This window comes from Chamaea fasciata, unplaced genomic scaffold (genome assembly GCF_029207755.1).
Source record: "Chamaea fasciata isolate MVZ Bird 193981 ecotype frontalis unplaced genomic scaffold, bChaFas1.0.hap1 SCAF_9, whole genome shotgun sequence".
Taxonomy (NCBI): Eukaryota; Metazoa; Chordata; class Aves; order Passeriformes; family Sylviidae; genus Chamaea; species Chamaea fasciata.
Window position 1 is genome coordinate 6,737,341 of NW_027094094.1, and position 14,956 is coordinate 6,752,296.

At 41.3% G+C, this 14,956-nt stretch overlaps 1 protein-coding gene across 2 annotated transcripts in view; it reads left to right on the top strand.

Annotated features, from left to right (window-relative positions):
- The window catches only part of SHTN1 (shootin 1), a 52,846-nt gene that overhangs the window by 20,000 nt on the left and 17,890 nt on the right, over positions 1 to 14,956 (top strand). For both annotated transcript variants that reach the window (XM_066190852.1, XM_066190853.1), the window contains exons 6-9: positions 2,335 to 2,432; positions 3,295 to 3,376; positions 4,815 to 4,909; positions 13,698 to 13,844. In XM_066190852.1, coding sequence (XP_066046949.1) covers positions 2,335 to 2,432; positions 3,295 to 3,376; positions 4,815 to 4,909; positions 13,698 to 13,844 — 422 coding nt within the window. The remainder of the gene's footprint in view (positions 1 to 2,334; positions 2,433 to 3,294; positions 3,377 to 4,814; positions 4,910 to 13,697; positions 13,845 to 14,956) is intronic.

Here is a 14,956-nt window from a genome sequence, read left to right on the forward strand (position 1 = left end):
AAAGGAAGTTAAATGCAATAGAAAAATGAGATCTACCCAGCTAAGAGAGCTCAGTGCTACTGAATCAGTAAAAGAAACATTTCCTAAAATGCTTAACAAAATAAAAGCTAAGCAGAAGGACAAGATCACCTTCAACTGCAATGTCATTATTTCAGAGCTTGTCAGGCAGAACTCTCCATTTCTGTTTCCATCATGTACCTTTGCATGCACAAACTTCATTCATGTTCCAGAGCTACTGGGTAAAACAGCAAAGCTGGAGAGCACGGAAATATATTGATAAGACAGATCTATGCTTTTTTTTTCTTTTTTCTTTTTTTTCAGAAATTTCTGGGTTTTTTTTGAAAGGCACTTAATATTCCCATTGTCCAAAATCAGCCTCATTTCTCATCCCTGTGATGAAGTCATCGTGATTTTTATATTGTTGTGTCATAGTATTGAAAAAAGGGGAATGCCCACATTCTGGATCTTGTGACAAGAGAGATTAAGTGTTTGCCTTCTTAAAAAAAAGGATTTCACTTTTTTTTCATTGTAACTTGGTGCAGCCAATAATGTTTAAGTACAACTTTTTTGAACTTTCAGTATGACCTTGTTAATTGTCTTTTTCAATGCAGCAGCCTCAGTGAAGTGGTACAAAGTATCTCTGGGGAAAGGTGATGTGTGTTGTAAAAATGCTTGTGAAACAACCCCACCGAAGAAATAAGGTGTCATAGTACCCTTCTGTAATCAGTTTTCCATCCTCTAGATGTAGGAAAAGGCAGCAAATGGTGTGATGCACACCATGCGCCCCATCTGAATGGGAAATAAGACTTTGGAATACCTCCTGCCTTTCCTGGAGGAAGGTGTCAAGCATACATTTATTGAGCAAACACTGGCTGCAGATCAGATGGGAGCATTGTTAGGAGGGTGGCAGGGTCAAGTTAGAGAAATATTGAAGAAAGGTTTTGAAGTATCTGCCTTCTGTCTTGATGAACAACTCGTTAAAGCATGTAAAGTGGTATTTTGGGGATCTTCTAAGTTCTTTAGCCTTCTCACCATTCAAGAAAGTATTGGATGTTTCTTGGAATGATTTCTTCCCTCCCAACACTTTTCTGTAAGGATACACAAATAAGGTAGTAAAACCTGAGGCTCTCTGTGGTATGTGGATATGCTTTCTTCTCTGCATAGTGAGGTTGATATATGTATTGTAAAACCAGAATTAATCCAAGTCCCATAGATTACAGTGAGACCTTTTTCCCCCATTAAATTCTCTGCAGAGCACAAATCTGTAAAATGGACAATGTGTATCAGGATTCTTCTGGGAAAGCAGGTCTTTTTATTTTCTTTAGAAAGTGTATGCTTTTAATTTAGAGGACAATAAATCTGAGGCTGCAGAACTGGGAGGGGGGATGCTGGTGTAGAATGGACATTTTCAAGATGTGAGACCAAACAGAATGACAATCCAGCATGTCATCGTCATGTGCAATTGATTACCCACAATTTTCTCAACTCATGGCTGGTATTCAAGGAACAGCAGTGCTGTGAAATACTGGAAGCAGGTGGGGAATGAGAGCACTTACTGAAAGCTAATATGTATCAATAAATTTTGATTTTTGTGGTGATTTTATGTTAACCTAAACCTTGATATATTATGTATGCAAACTGATCTGTTAAGAAGTGATTATAATCAAATGTTTTATTCCATTGTGAATTTAATTTATTTCATATTTTAATAATTAAGGAACAAAATTTCTGAGGGGAAAATTACAAGCATTAGCTCTTCCATCAGTAAAGGTTACATTCTGACTCTGTTCACATAATGTTACAAAGACTATAAATTGGCAGCTGTTCAGGACAATTTCTTCTGTGAAAACCTCCCAAGTATTAACTGCCTGTTGTTTTGTTTATTTCCCTTGTGACAAGAACTCACAATCCAAAAAGAACTGAAGTGCATTAATGTGTTTTAAAGGATGCTTCTTAAAAATTGCTTTCTGCTGCCTCCATACCAGAGTCTCTGTGATGTGACAGTTTCAAGAGCAGGACTGAGGATCCTCTGTGGTGGCAGGGTTGGCCCTGTTATAGCAGGAAATGAATCATTCAAAATGCAAATAAAGGCAGCAAGACTGAACAAGGAGCTTACCTCAACAGAGTAAATCTGAAACTGTGGCCCAGTTATAGATCTGTTACTTGACACTTATGCTAAGCTCATAAATTATTGAGCAAGTTCCTTGATTACAACTGATGCTTGATCCGTGGTTCAGGTGTTTCATACTCAGCCGTACTTGCATTGCTGTGACATTTCCTTTGTTGTTGTTTTTCGAATAAAATATATTCTTCATTTCCTTGCTCGAACCGTAGAGCTGCGAGATCAGATTGTGTCTGTTCATGAGGAAAAGAAGACCTTGGCCATTGAACTGGAAAACCTGAGGTGCAAACTTGCAGAAGTAATTGAAGAAGTATGTATTGTACCATGGAGGGCGAGACCATGTTAGCGTGGAGTCGGTACTTTCTGTAGCTTATTTTGCTAAAAACGCTCAGTTGTGAAGTTAATTGAATACTGTCTAATCTCAAGTCCTGCCAGTGATGGATCATGCAGGGCATGCCCTACGAGGGACCCTCTATGTCGCAGTCCAGTCTGCCACTGGACTTTTTTGGATTTCTTTAAACCCATAGATGTGTAAGAAGTACTTTCATAGAACACGTAGTTTAATCACTGGTGCTACTTCATTGAGTATATCCTTAAGTTTAGCCATTGGCAATGCTGTGTCATGATTAATTAGACCAGCAAATTGGCTTTTCAAGCCAGCAGAGTTTCATTCCTGCTTGAAAACTGGAAAAGGCATGTACTGATGCAATCAGCACTTAGTGGCTCTTCCTGTCTATGCCACACTTGCCTTCAGAAAGACACAGCTGACAGCACTTGGACAATAAACAGAGCCCAGGAGAAAAAACAACAACAACAACAAAATAAAACAATACCAAACAGGAGTCTGACTATATTAAAATGCAAACAGTCCAGTAACTTTTCAACCAGGTGCTATGGCAGCTGATCCTGAAAGGTTCCAAAGATTATGTATTTGCAGCTGTGACTGGAACATGCTGGAAGATTAGTTCATAACCCTTTATGACATCTGTTATAACATCTGTAAGGTGGAGTGGAAATGCTTTCCATCCCACTGGGAACCCCAGCATCAAACCAAACCTAGGAAACAGAGCTACTGACAGCAAAATACTGCTTGCATTATGTATGTTCTGTATGTCTTATGCCTTATTAACTAAAATGCTCTTGGTTTTGATGTGCTCTTTATACTTTCCTAGGTAAATAAGTTGAAAGAAGAAAAGGCTGTTTTGACAACCGAAGTTAATAAGCAACAAAAACTGTTGGAGAAATGTAACAGAGGTGTGTAGTCCCAGCAGGTTCTTCAGCGGTTTGCTACATCCTTTGCAGAAGCTGCAGAGTTTTTTTTTGTTGAAGTACAAAGAGTAGGTTACAGAACAGTGACTGTGGTCCAGATCTGACACTTGACCCTACTGCTGCAGGCACTGCATCAACTCATGGACTGCTCCAGACTCTGTAGTCCAGGAAAATGTGACAGTAGAAATAGCAGGTGGTGGGTGAGAATGGGGAAACCTTTTCCTGTGTGGCACATGTGGCAAACTAGGGCAGGGGCAAAGGAAAACCTTTGCTTAATGAAGGTGAGTGCTTCTACATGAGTAATAGTTGATCCCAAAGAAGTTTAGAGGAGAGGAAAAAGTTTTTAGTGTCTTGGATTACTCTGCCCTTTCCTCTTGTTGCTTACTAAGCCTTAAGAAATTAAAAATTGTTTGGTAAAAAGCCTCATTGTGTGTTTTCCATTTTCCTGAAGTGGAAGACAGTGGGTCTGGCTGAGATACAGTAGGGCACATCCTGTAAGCTTTCTCCAGGTGTCCATCTCTTACCCCTCCATCTGTCTGCATCTCTTAAACCTATGACAGGCAGTTCTTGAAGGCTTTTAAAACACCAGACTCCAGAACAGTTGATTAAACAGATTAGCTTGAAGCTTTTGATGGGATAGTATGGCAGATGAACATTTTCTGAAATTTTTTCTTTTTTTGTAAGCATTATCAAAAGAACAACCCCTGGTTTCACATTTGCCTGTTTTCCTGGAAGGAAGAGTTAAATTAAAGCAAGAATTTTTTTTTGTATGCATGAAATGAGCTACCAAAGTATTCAATACCTCCTGTATCCTGTGTTTATGTGGGACTGTGTTGGAGCTGTGCACTCAGTGCATTTCAGTCAGAGTTGATGAATTTATCTTAAATCTTTCTAAGGATGTGGGGGTTTTTTTGGGTATTCTTGTGTGTGTGTGGTGGGTTTTTGTTTATTTGCTTTATTAAGTTAGCATCATTTTGAGAGTCAGGTATCCTGGGACATGTATCCCACTGTCTAAATTAACACTTACTGTACCTACCTTTAAAACTGTTATGCTCATCTCCAAACCAGGTAAACAAATACAGATTCCTCAAGGATAACATAATCTTTGATAATTCAGCAAAGCTCTTTTGAGGCAAAGAGAGGCAAAATATGGTCTGTGGTACTTGATGCCTGTTACTGGAGATTTTGAGTTTGAAAAGGAGTGTTACTCTGTTCAGAAGATTAGTAATTGTGCATGTATGTGGTGAGGTTTAGGACAAATACTGCAAAGAAGACTGTATATGGAAATGTAAAACTAGGTCATGCTGTCAGTCGAGGATTCATGGTACCAGGGAATAGCAGCTTATCTGGGTAAATCAAACAGTGCTGCTTCTTTTGATCTGTTCCACTTTTCCTTCTGATCTTGTTTTATTCTCATAAACAGTGTCTGTGCTGGCAGTAGAGGAATATGAAGAGCTTCATGAAAACTTTGAGCTGGAGAAGAACCTGCGGAAGAAAGCAGAGTCATTTGCACAAGAGGTGAGTAGTCAAGGAGAAGATGAAGACATTGCAGGTGGGCAAAACCTTAAAAGCCTAGATGACTTGGATTTCAATTCCCAGCTCTTTTCCAGCCCCACATACTACTTAGGTAACATCTGTATTTCATCCATAAAAACGAGTTTACTGTTTCGACAAGCATTTAGAAAGCACTTTGAAATTATTCATGCAATCTTACCTATGTTGCCTTTCAAGGCAAGGCTTTGAATTTATCATGGGCTTAGTTTGCTAGAACATCCCCATGTGGAAGATGTGGTTGGAACCTGGAGGAATTAGCTGTCTTTCTAGTGATAGAATTTGAAGGACTGTGTTTTTTCCTGAAAAAAATCTGTGGACTCCTAAAAATGGTGTTGCAAAACTACAGCATCAATTGAGGGACACATTTTGAAAGATTATATTGAAAGTATTTTTTGTAATTGTTTAATGGGAACTGACAGGCAACTTATGTATAATGCCAAAGAAATGCTGATTATTTACAAACAAGTATTTCTTGGGTTTTGTCATTATTTAGTTATTTCCTCTTCCAGAATATGGGCTTCTGTTGGTGCAAACTGTCAGAGTAGCTGTTCACTTGAAGGTTTTCATTCCATAAAGTTTTCTTATCCAAAATGGAATCACTACAACAGTGAACTTCAGGCCTGCATTATTCTTCCCTTTCTGTACCTGCTTGTCTTCCTGTGGTGTTGTGCTGTTCAGAAAGATTTTAAGAGCAGTTTTTAAAATACATGACCTTGTGACAACAAAGGCATTGCTGATTCATGTTTGGGGAACCAATATTTAAAATCACTTAAAAAACCTGTTATCATTGCCTGAATTCACACGGATGGTGCCCCCTGAGTGGCCTGAGACATCAGACTGGCTCTGGCCCACAACTGCATCCACAGCAGCTTCAGCTCGAGTGAGGCTGTGGGAGCTTCCTCTCTCAGGGATCGCGTGGCAAGGTCACAGCTGTGTTTGGAGAGCTGAGTTTTCTAGGATGTGCTTACAGTAGCTGTGTTTGGATTATGCTAAGGATGTTCAGGGATTTTTCTGCTTGCTTTCATTAGCTGCCTGTTTTCTCTGTCTCTGTAAAATGTTTCTATTAAACCTTAAAATGTCTGCTGGAGTTTCACTTGGATTTTGCAAAAGCCACAGTAGTTGGTTGTGATAAACTGTGCAGCATCAGGAGAAGCTTTGAGTAAAGGGCAACACTGTGTGTTCAGTGCTTTGTTCTTGATTTGTTCGGAGCACTTGAAGAAAGGAAAAAGGCTCCAGGTAACGTGGCCGTCACTGCAGCTGAAAAATGGCACATCTTAGTGTTTTGTATCAGTGTTTGTGATGTCTCAAACAGCCACGTGTGTTTTGGCTCAGTAAAATACAGAACTGCTGCCTGTGGAGGTGCCTGTTTGGTGGTGGGCATGTTGCCTGTCCAAGGGGCTGAAGCACCTTCAGTTTGCCCTCAAGGTGTGGTAGCCCACGCATTCAGACTCAGCCCTTTCCCTTTCTCCATGGCACAGCTTCATCTTCTGTCTTTGCATTACGGCTGCCCTGGGAGGGACCAGGGGAGTGGCTGCTGGGGGCTGCTTTGCAGAGGGATCCCCTCGGCCCTCCTGCCCTTCTAAGAGGTGAGGAGGATTCTCCACAGAACAGGAGCACTTGGGAGTGCAGGTGTGAGAGATTACAGGCAGGTGAGCGTGTGTGCAGAAGTGAGCACAGATGGGGAGAGCGGAGACATGGAGCAAGAGAGGGAGGGAGCAGGCACATATAGGAGTGAGGGAACACTTGAAGATCAGAGCTTTTGATTAAAATAAAGAAAAACATGCAATACAGCTTTAATTATAGTCATGCTGCTGGCACCACCATAATATATATTTAATTAATCAAAAGCGATCCAACTTCAAACATTAGAATTCATGCTCTTTAGAGGTTCTAAAGAAACTGAGTAAATATTGTCAGCTCTGGTGTGGAGAGGGGGAAGGAAAAGGAGAGAGGTTTTGAAGTGAGTCACAATCCATTGTGAAAGGTACAGGAATCTGCATAAAAGCACTAAATAAATAGAGTGTGTAAGGGGCGGAGGCATGGAAAAATCTGTATCTTCCTGAATAAAACAGGGTTGGTTAACACAGGAATCTTGGCAAGCTTAACCTGAATTCTAGTGTCAGGTTTTAAGAGACACTTTAAGATCTCTCAGCTGTCTGTGGAGCAGTTTATAAGAAAACAAAGGAAGGCTGAGAGTATCTTGAAGGCCATTGCAATAATACAGAGGTAGCCCTGAAAAGCACTCTCCCACAAAGATGAGCAAAATACAATGCATGCAGCCAAAGCAAGCCAAAAGTGGAAGAACACAGTGTGAGAAGCAAATTGAAACTCTTAGCGATGTAAAAATCTCATGAGTGTAACAAAATAATCTTGCATGAGTGGTTTATTAAACATACATCCTGCCTTGCAACAATATTATATAAAGTGGTGTTGGGGTTTAAGCCCAGGTTGGCAAGTCAGCCCCACAGAGCTGCTTGTCCACCTTCCCCCAGTAGGATGGGGGAGAAAATTGGAAGTTAAAAATGAGATGACTCATGGGTTTTGATAAAGGCAGTTTCCTAAGTCTTAAGGAAAGACTAAAGACTTAGCTAAAGTTAAAAGCTAAGCTACGCCCAAAAGCAAAGCAAAACAAGAAATTCCTGCACTGCTTCCCATGGGCAGACATATGCTCAGCTTTCTCCAGGAAAGCCTGGCTCCATTAGGTACAACAGCCTCTTGAGAAGACAAACACCATCACTCTGAGTGTCCCCCTCTGCCTTCTGCTTCCCCCAGCTTTACATGCCGAGCATGATGCTGCACGGTCTGGACTACCCCTGTGGGCACTTGGGGTCAGCTGTCCTGGCTGTGTCCCCCCCAGCTCACTCACTGTGGGGTGGGGTGAGGAGCAGAAAAGGCCTTGATTCCATGCAAGCACTGCCCAGCAATAATGAAAATACCGTTCTATTATCAATGCTGTTTTCAGCACAAATCCAAAACACAGCCCCATAGCAGCTACTATGAAGAAAATCAGCTCTTCCAGCCAAAACCAGCACAAGTGAACAGTTTATTATTAGTGTATGCTGGTGGAGAGAGAATCCCTGCCCCAGAAGTGCTCTGGAAACCTCATGGAGAAGGAACAGTGTGCTCTCAAGTTGACATTGAGCAGACTTTTTTCCTGCCCTCTGTATCTTGGGCAAATGGAAATGAAGTGTCAAACTGCTGAGCATTTTGTTGGGGTTCCTTTCACTTCTGAGACTTGTGCAGGCTTTTGCTCAAAATGCACAACTGGAAAAAGAAAAGAAAGGTTTCCCAAGTGTTTGTGGTAACCTGTAAAGCAGTTCACAGTTAAGAAGTTGAAAGGCTGCATTCAAAGGAACTATGGTCCTGATGAATTAAAACAATTCAGTGAATCTCCAATGTGCATCGTTCATCTTTCCGTTGACTTTCCCTTTCTCAATGCTTACACCATCCTACAGGTGTTTGTGCTTTTAAGTAAGTATTGCACAACAAAATGTGTGTGTTTAACTTGTTTTTCCTCAAAATACCTGCATCCCATTCCTGGGCCAGTGCACGGGTGACTTTACTTACCCTGGGACTGAATCTTCCTGTATTGAAAAATACACGGTGACTGTCCTTGGAGAAAATCATTGTCACTCTTAGCCACTACTCATGAGGTTGCATGCAGTGGGTTTGGTTATCTTGATGACATGAGCTCCCGAAGACCTCTTCCTCAGATGCATTTGTGACCTTTTGGGTTAATTTGTGAGGACTTTTGCAGTAACACATTACATCTGTGAGTGCAAAACCAGCACTGGAGAAGCAGCTCCGTGCTTGCAAGTGCCACACTCTGTGCTCTACTGAGGATAGTTCAACTGCAATTGGTATCTGAAGATAATTAATTTGCAGTCCAGCTGACTGAACTGGATTTAATAATTAAAGAGACATAAGTAGTTAGTACTCGAATTCTCCTGAGCTTGGATGTTACCACTTTTGAAGCATGATGTAATGCTAATGTGTTTCATCAAGCTTTTTCCTAGGAAGAAGCTTGGGGAATGGTAACAGATGTATGCTCTAGGAAACTCTTTGGTCTCTTTTCTCTTTCCACCTCCTCTCTTTTTGTTCAGGCAATTAGTCTGTGGGGGGAAGCAAAGTGAAGATGTTTCTTCCTTTTTTGTGTAGTGTATGATCTACTTCTGAGTCTCTTAGATGGTCTCTAAATGCTGTAAGGCCGTGAGCATTATAGAATGTATCACTATGCTTCTACCATGACAAAAAAAACCTACAGGAAATGAAGAAATAAATAACAATAGGGATTATTTTTCCCCTGCATTTTGTGCAGTTATGCCTCATAAGTGAAGAATGAGTGCTGTAGTTTGAGAAACCCTTTTGTACAGAACAGGCTGGTAAAATAAATAATGTTCTGTTTTTAAGGAAGTCACATTGTTGATGGGAATACAGTCTGCTCACACTCTGAAGTACATGCTCCTAGTACTTCTGTGGTGAGAAGCAAATGATGGGCAAAAAATAGGCTTAACTCATCTACTCCAGTTCTCCCATTCTGACTGAATTAGACCTCTTCTTTTGAGCCACAAAACTTCCTAATGCTGCAGCTTGGAGCTCTTTAGAAAGTCTCTTCAGAAGCTGTCTGACAATTAGCCAGGTAACTAAAATCAACTGGATTGTATCTTTATTGTTCAGAACTATTATGCATCATCTATGAGTGACTCGTGGTTGTCCATATTAGGCATGTGTCCTATTTCATGGTCACACTGCTCACTTAATACAACTAGGTTAGACTTTGACTCCACTAAAGGAGTGTATATATTTTTTTTTCCTGATTAGCCATTGAACTAAAAACCATACCTGGATTGTATTTTGTTCCTAACTTTCGAGCCACTTAGTGTCCTGTCAAGCCATAATTAGATATGATCACTCTGTCCTCGCCATCACATAAAATCCTTCAAACAGCCTGTTCTTTTGGGGAAACATACAAATACAAATGCCTTGATCCTTCCTCTCTTGGGACTTACTTGAGGTCTGAACACAAGCTGTAAGGCTTTGGGGTGCACATAATGCAAAAGGCATCAGCTCCTGTAAACTGACAAATGTGACTGGGTTACCCTTCTGTGACTCACTGATTCCTCACCAGGCTGTGGAGGGAATGGGGCAGTGCTGCTGAGCATTGAGAAAAGGACCAGCTGCTCAGCTGAGGGATCTTCTCTTCTGTTTGACACTTCCCAAGTTAGACTCTGCCTTGCTACTTACCTTTTGTTAATCTGTTTATAATGGCCAGCGTGCCACTGATTTTTATTTTACTTTATGCAACCAAACACCTGCTGTATTGGGACATTTTTCTCCCTTCAAACTGTAGCTAAGACAGGTTATTGCTCACAGCAAATACCCAAAGGACGTATGGATGGAAGTGTAGCCACACATGGATATTAAAGAATTTCTTTTGTCATTGTTTTGCTCCTGGGAGAAGAGTTGGTTGGAAAGCATCCAGTTTTATCCTGAACCTTCCATGAACGAGGGTTGGTGTTCCCAGGGATTTGACACTAACAGAGTTGCTTTCTAACTTTTTTAATGAGGAAGAATTCCTTTTTCAGCCCTGCTGTAAACAAAAAACAGCTGCAGTGAACGCTCTGTCGGGTAAGGGGCTGAGAATGAGGTATGGCCTCACTGAGGTCAAGGGAAAAACTTCTTTTATTTTCACCCCCTTCTTTCCACCTCCCCAGTTCTTGTGACAACTCTGCTGATGGAAAGTGGCCAGCTCCCAGATTTCCTGTGCTTTGCAGCTTCTCTTTACAGGGAGAGGAAGATCCATAACTGGTTTGCACAACAATGGGTGATTTTAAAAATCAGACTGAGAGGTGTAAGCAAACTGTTTTCCTTTTTTGTGATCTGCCTTCAGCTGCAGGCGTGGTTTTCAGTAGATTCCTGCACTATCGACCTGTGTTTCCAGCGTTGATTGGGATGCTCTGCAGATAATTGTCTAGCAGGTGGCAAAGTCGGAACTAATCCATCAATTGGTTAAATTCCACCTAGTCCAAATAATCTCGTTAGTAGCTGTTTTGCCCTTTCAGCAGTCACTTTAATTAATATTCAGGGTCGTGCAGGCGGTCAGGTTTCCGCCCTGCTGAAGCAGGAATTGATTTTTTAAATTTTAAGTTAGAATTAATTTGGAAGGGTCTTTTTTGTCCTCTGTCAAACACTGCAGCCTCTCAGAAACTTGGAATCAGTACCACCAGCCTGATTGACACAACTGTCCTGTCTGGTTTTGTCCCTTCCACTTTGAAAATGTTGGCACTTAGAGAAATTGTGTAAGTAACTTCTGAGATGGATGGGACTCCCCGTGAGAATTTGGTTCCCATGTGTCTGATTGCAGCATTACCTTATAATCAAAATTTTTTTTCCGTGATGTTAAAGACACTTTCGTATTTGTGAGCAGGAACATATTTGCAATATCACGAAAGCAATTTATAAAGCTAATTGAAAATGCAGGACTTGATGTGAAAGCTTCTGAATGAAAAAGTTTTCATCCAGGTCTTGAAAAGGATTTTTATCATTTTGTTGCAGAAGAACATGAAACAAAGTGAATGTGAATTTTCTACACTTGGTGAAGTATCTGCTCAAGTTGAAGAAATCAAGTTGCTCTACTTGATTTCTTCTTGTTTTGGCAGCTTTCTGCTCCCTCAGGCTGGAACAACTCTGGTTGGATTTAGTGGCAGAAACTTGGTGGATAAAAATCTTGAATTGATCACCTTAAACTATTTTTCAGATTTCAAAAAAAAAAAAAAATCCAGGTTTTCACTTTGCACTTTGCTTTGAAAGTTCCCAGTGGGTGAGCTGTGATGTTTGCTGAAGCTGGCTTCTGGAGAGAGGTTGTTTTCTGTCAGGGTTAAATAACTTCTGTGAGTGACTTAACAGGAGCACAGAAAATTTTGAGACAGTGTTGAGTTGTTTTGCAGTGATTTAGAGGCCTTTCTCAAGTATAATGTTCAAAGATGCTGTTTTCTTTTAAGAATATGAAGTATTAAATGAATGAGTTGCAACACAGAGGCAAACCCTTATGGATTGTCGTGGGTAGCTTTGATTCTGATATGCTCTTGCCCTTGAATTGTTTTTGCCACCGTCCTACTAGTATAAAGTGACTTGAGCATAAATTGGTTTGAGTGGCAGGGTTTGTGGACAGAGAGCTGATGTCCAGTGCGCATTTGACTTTGCACTGTCAGCAGTTTGTTCCCGTTTGTTTTATAACGAAGTGCAGCAGCAGCGCCTACGTTCATCATTTCCTCTCCATCAAATGCTTCCAGTCCTTTGCTGCCTGCCCCCATGGCACAGCTTTGCCCAGTGGAGTGTTCACTGCAGGTTTTATTGCTGTTAGGGCTGCATCAATTGACTCCTCCTGGCATGCGGGGTCAGCCAGGCTGCGAGGGCAGGGAAAAGTTCAGCACGGTCAGTGGTTTTCTCGGTGTGTCTGCACAGAGCTGCTTGCTGGGGAGGCTCAGCTGAAGTGTCTGTGCAAAGAATGCTTGCCACAAGCATCAGCTCATGCTTTATATCTGATTGTATTAAAAGAAAGAAATCACAGAGCATTGCAGTGGCACCAGAGGGGAAGAAGCTGTCCTATCTGTAATTCTGGTTTGTGCATAAATAGGATGGGAATCTGAAAAGATGTCATGGCACTTTTGCATTTCTATAACTTGTAAAATATCTCCTTGCTTTTGCTGAGCTCTGCAACAGTGTTTTTGCAGTCTGAGGGAGTACCTGCATTCTCAGGCTGTTCTCTGTTCTGCTGCCAGACGTGGCTCTGCTGACCTGTGCACACTCAGTGAAACCTCAGCATGACCCAGTCCCTGTTTCTGCTCTAAGAACAGGCACAGCTGAGTTTGTCGAGTGGAAGCCTGTGTTGCCTGGGGGAAAACCTCTACCTGAAGGAGATGTCAAGGTGCAGAATAAATTCAGTAGGAATTTTTTTGTCGGAATCTTTTTTTTTTTTTAGTTCCTAAACAGTCTGGGAGGAAGAGATCTCTTAGGGAAACTGCATATGCTGAAAACTTCTGCACCTCTGAAGTGAAGAGTGTGTGATTTTTTTTATCAATGTCAGGTCTCTAGACCTTTTGATTTTTGCCCGCACCCCGCAATGCATTCATTTGCCACATCAAAACTATAACTTGGGAAGAGGAAGGAACACAAGGATCAGAAATAAAAGGCTGAAAAATTGTCCTGAAAAGCTTTTTCCCAGGGCAAGTGCCTACGCTGATTACACAGACATGGACTGAAATTCGTTTCCTGAAGAAATGATTTTCCATCATTCACATAACCACATAGCCTCAAGGGAGTGGCTTTATGCCAAGGCTTGCCAATGTGTTTGAGAAGATAGCCTGTGAATTCAGAGATATTTTATCTTCCATCTAGAGTTCTTTTAGTGTTTCCAGAGCTCCCCAGAATGGGGCTCAGATTGTTCTCATTTCCAGGAAACAGAATTGAGATGTGTCTACGTTCTGAATGCTGCCAACATGTGGGTAATTGAGGTGCAGCAGTGGGTGGTTCTGAGCAAACACCTGGTTCCTTTCAGTGTGAGCTTAACTCTTGTGAATATTGCTCTCAAACTTCCTTTCCCCTTCCTTTCCCCTTCCTTCTCAGCTTCTTCCTCGTTATTCCTGCCACATTAACACGATGTTAATATCTCATTTTCTTTCCAGTTGCCATTTAGCATTAGACTGTGCCTGCTTGACTATTGTTTTTGTTGGGGGTGGGCTTGTTTTGGCAGATGTTTATTGAACAAAACAAGATGAAAAGACAGAGCCAGTTGCTTCTGCAAAATTCTGCTCCTGATCAACAGCTTTTGAAGGCTTTGGATGACAATGCTAAGCTGACCCACACATTAGAAGAAGAGAGGCTTCAACACCAGCAAAAGGTAAAACGGAATTTCTTTTCATCTCATCCTGAAGTCTTCGAAAACCTTCTGAATTTAAGGAGTGCTGTGTCTTAATTACAGTCAGAATTACTTGAGATCATATTCCCTGGTAAGAGCTTCGAGTTTTTAAGAACCAAATTTCAGAGAAGGTTGTGATTCCCTTCTTCTGAGTCACTGTTCAGATATAGGTACAGAACTGGAAGGCTCCTGAGCCTGAAGGCTCTGGTTTAGGCAGGTATTTTATTCTGGGTGCCAGTAAAGTGCATTTGCAAGCAGTGAGCCGGGTTCCATCAAGTGAAGAGATGACAAGAGGATATTTTGGACATTGAGTGATACGAAGGGTGTCTTGGGGGTATAAGGAAAGAACTGGAGGTGAGAGGTAGCAGTGCACCCACAGGCCTGGGTCTTGCTGAACAAATGGGTGGGGGAAAAACAGACATACTGCAGCAGGGAAGTGGAAGGTGAGTCTGCAAAGTGGTGTGAGAGGATCTAAACCGATAGGACATAAACAGATATATTCTCTGGAACTGGATGAGGTCGATCTCTTGACAGGGAGAAATCACCATTGCTTCCCAGGAAAGCCTGAAAATGAGCTTTGCTTTAGCCCTGAAGCGTGTTCCTAAAAGTCTGTTAGCAGAGTAACACTAAGGATAGGTAAACAATTCCTGTCCTTTCATCAATTGTATGTTACTTAGGGAGGTGTGAAGTTACTGCTACTCTGCATCTGAATCAGATGAATGCTCCCTCTGAATCAGATATTCCATAATTTCCCCTGGCATCTGCATGAGTTAAGACAAGGGAGTTTAAATAATGAGCCTGTCAGTGGAAGCAGTAAGAGAAAAAAAAAGTCAATGTTCTCGTGCTTCAAATGAGGAAATGTTCTGAAATGAAATTCTAATTATGTGATAAAAACTCTATAAAAAGAAAAGGGAACAACGTAAAGCTTAAGTACTTTGGAGCTAAAGACGTATTTTAAAGAAGAGATAAAGCAAGTTGGGGTCGTAACAGAAAATTCTGACATCTCTCAGAAGAATCTTTCCAGCTCTCATTCAAAAATTTTCCTTTTTCTGGGACTTGTTCTTCACTCCTGTACTATAACATGATGTTTTCAG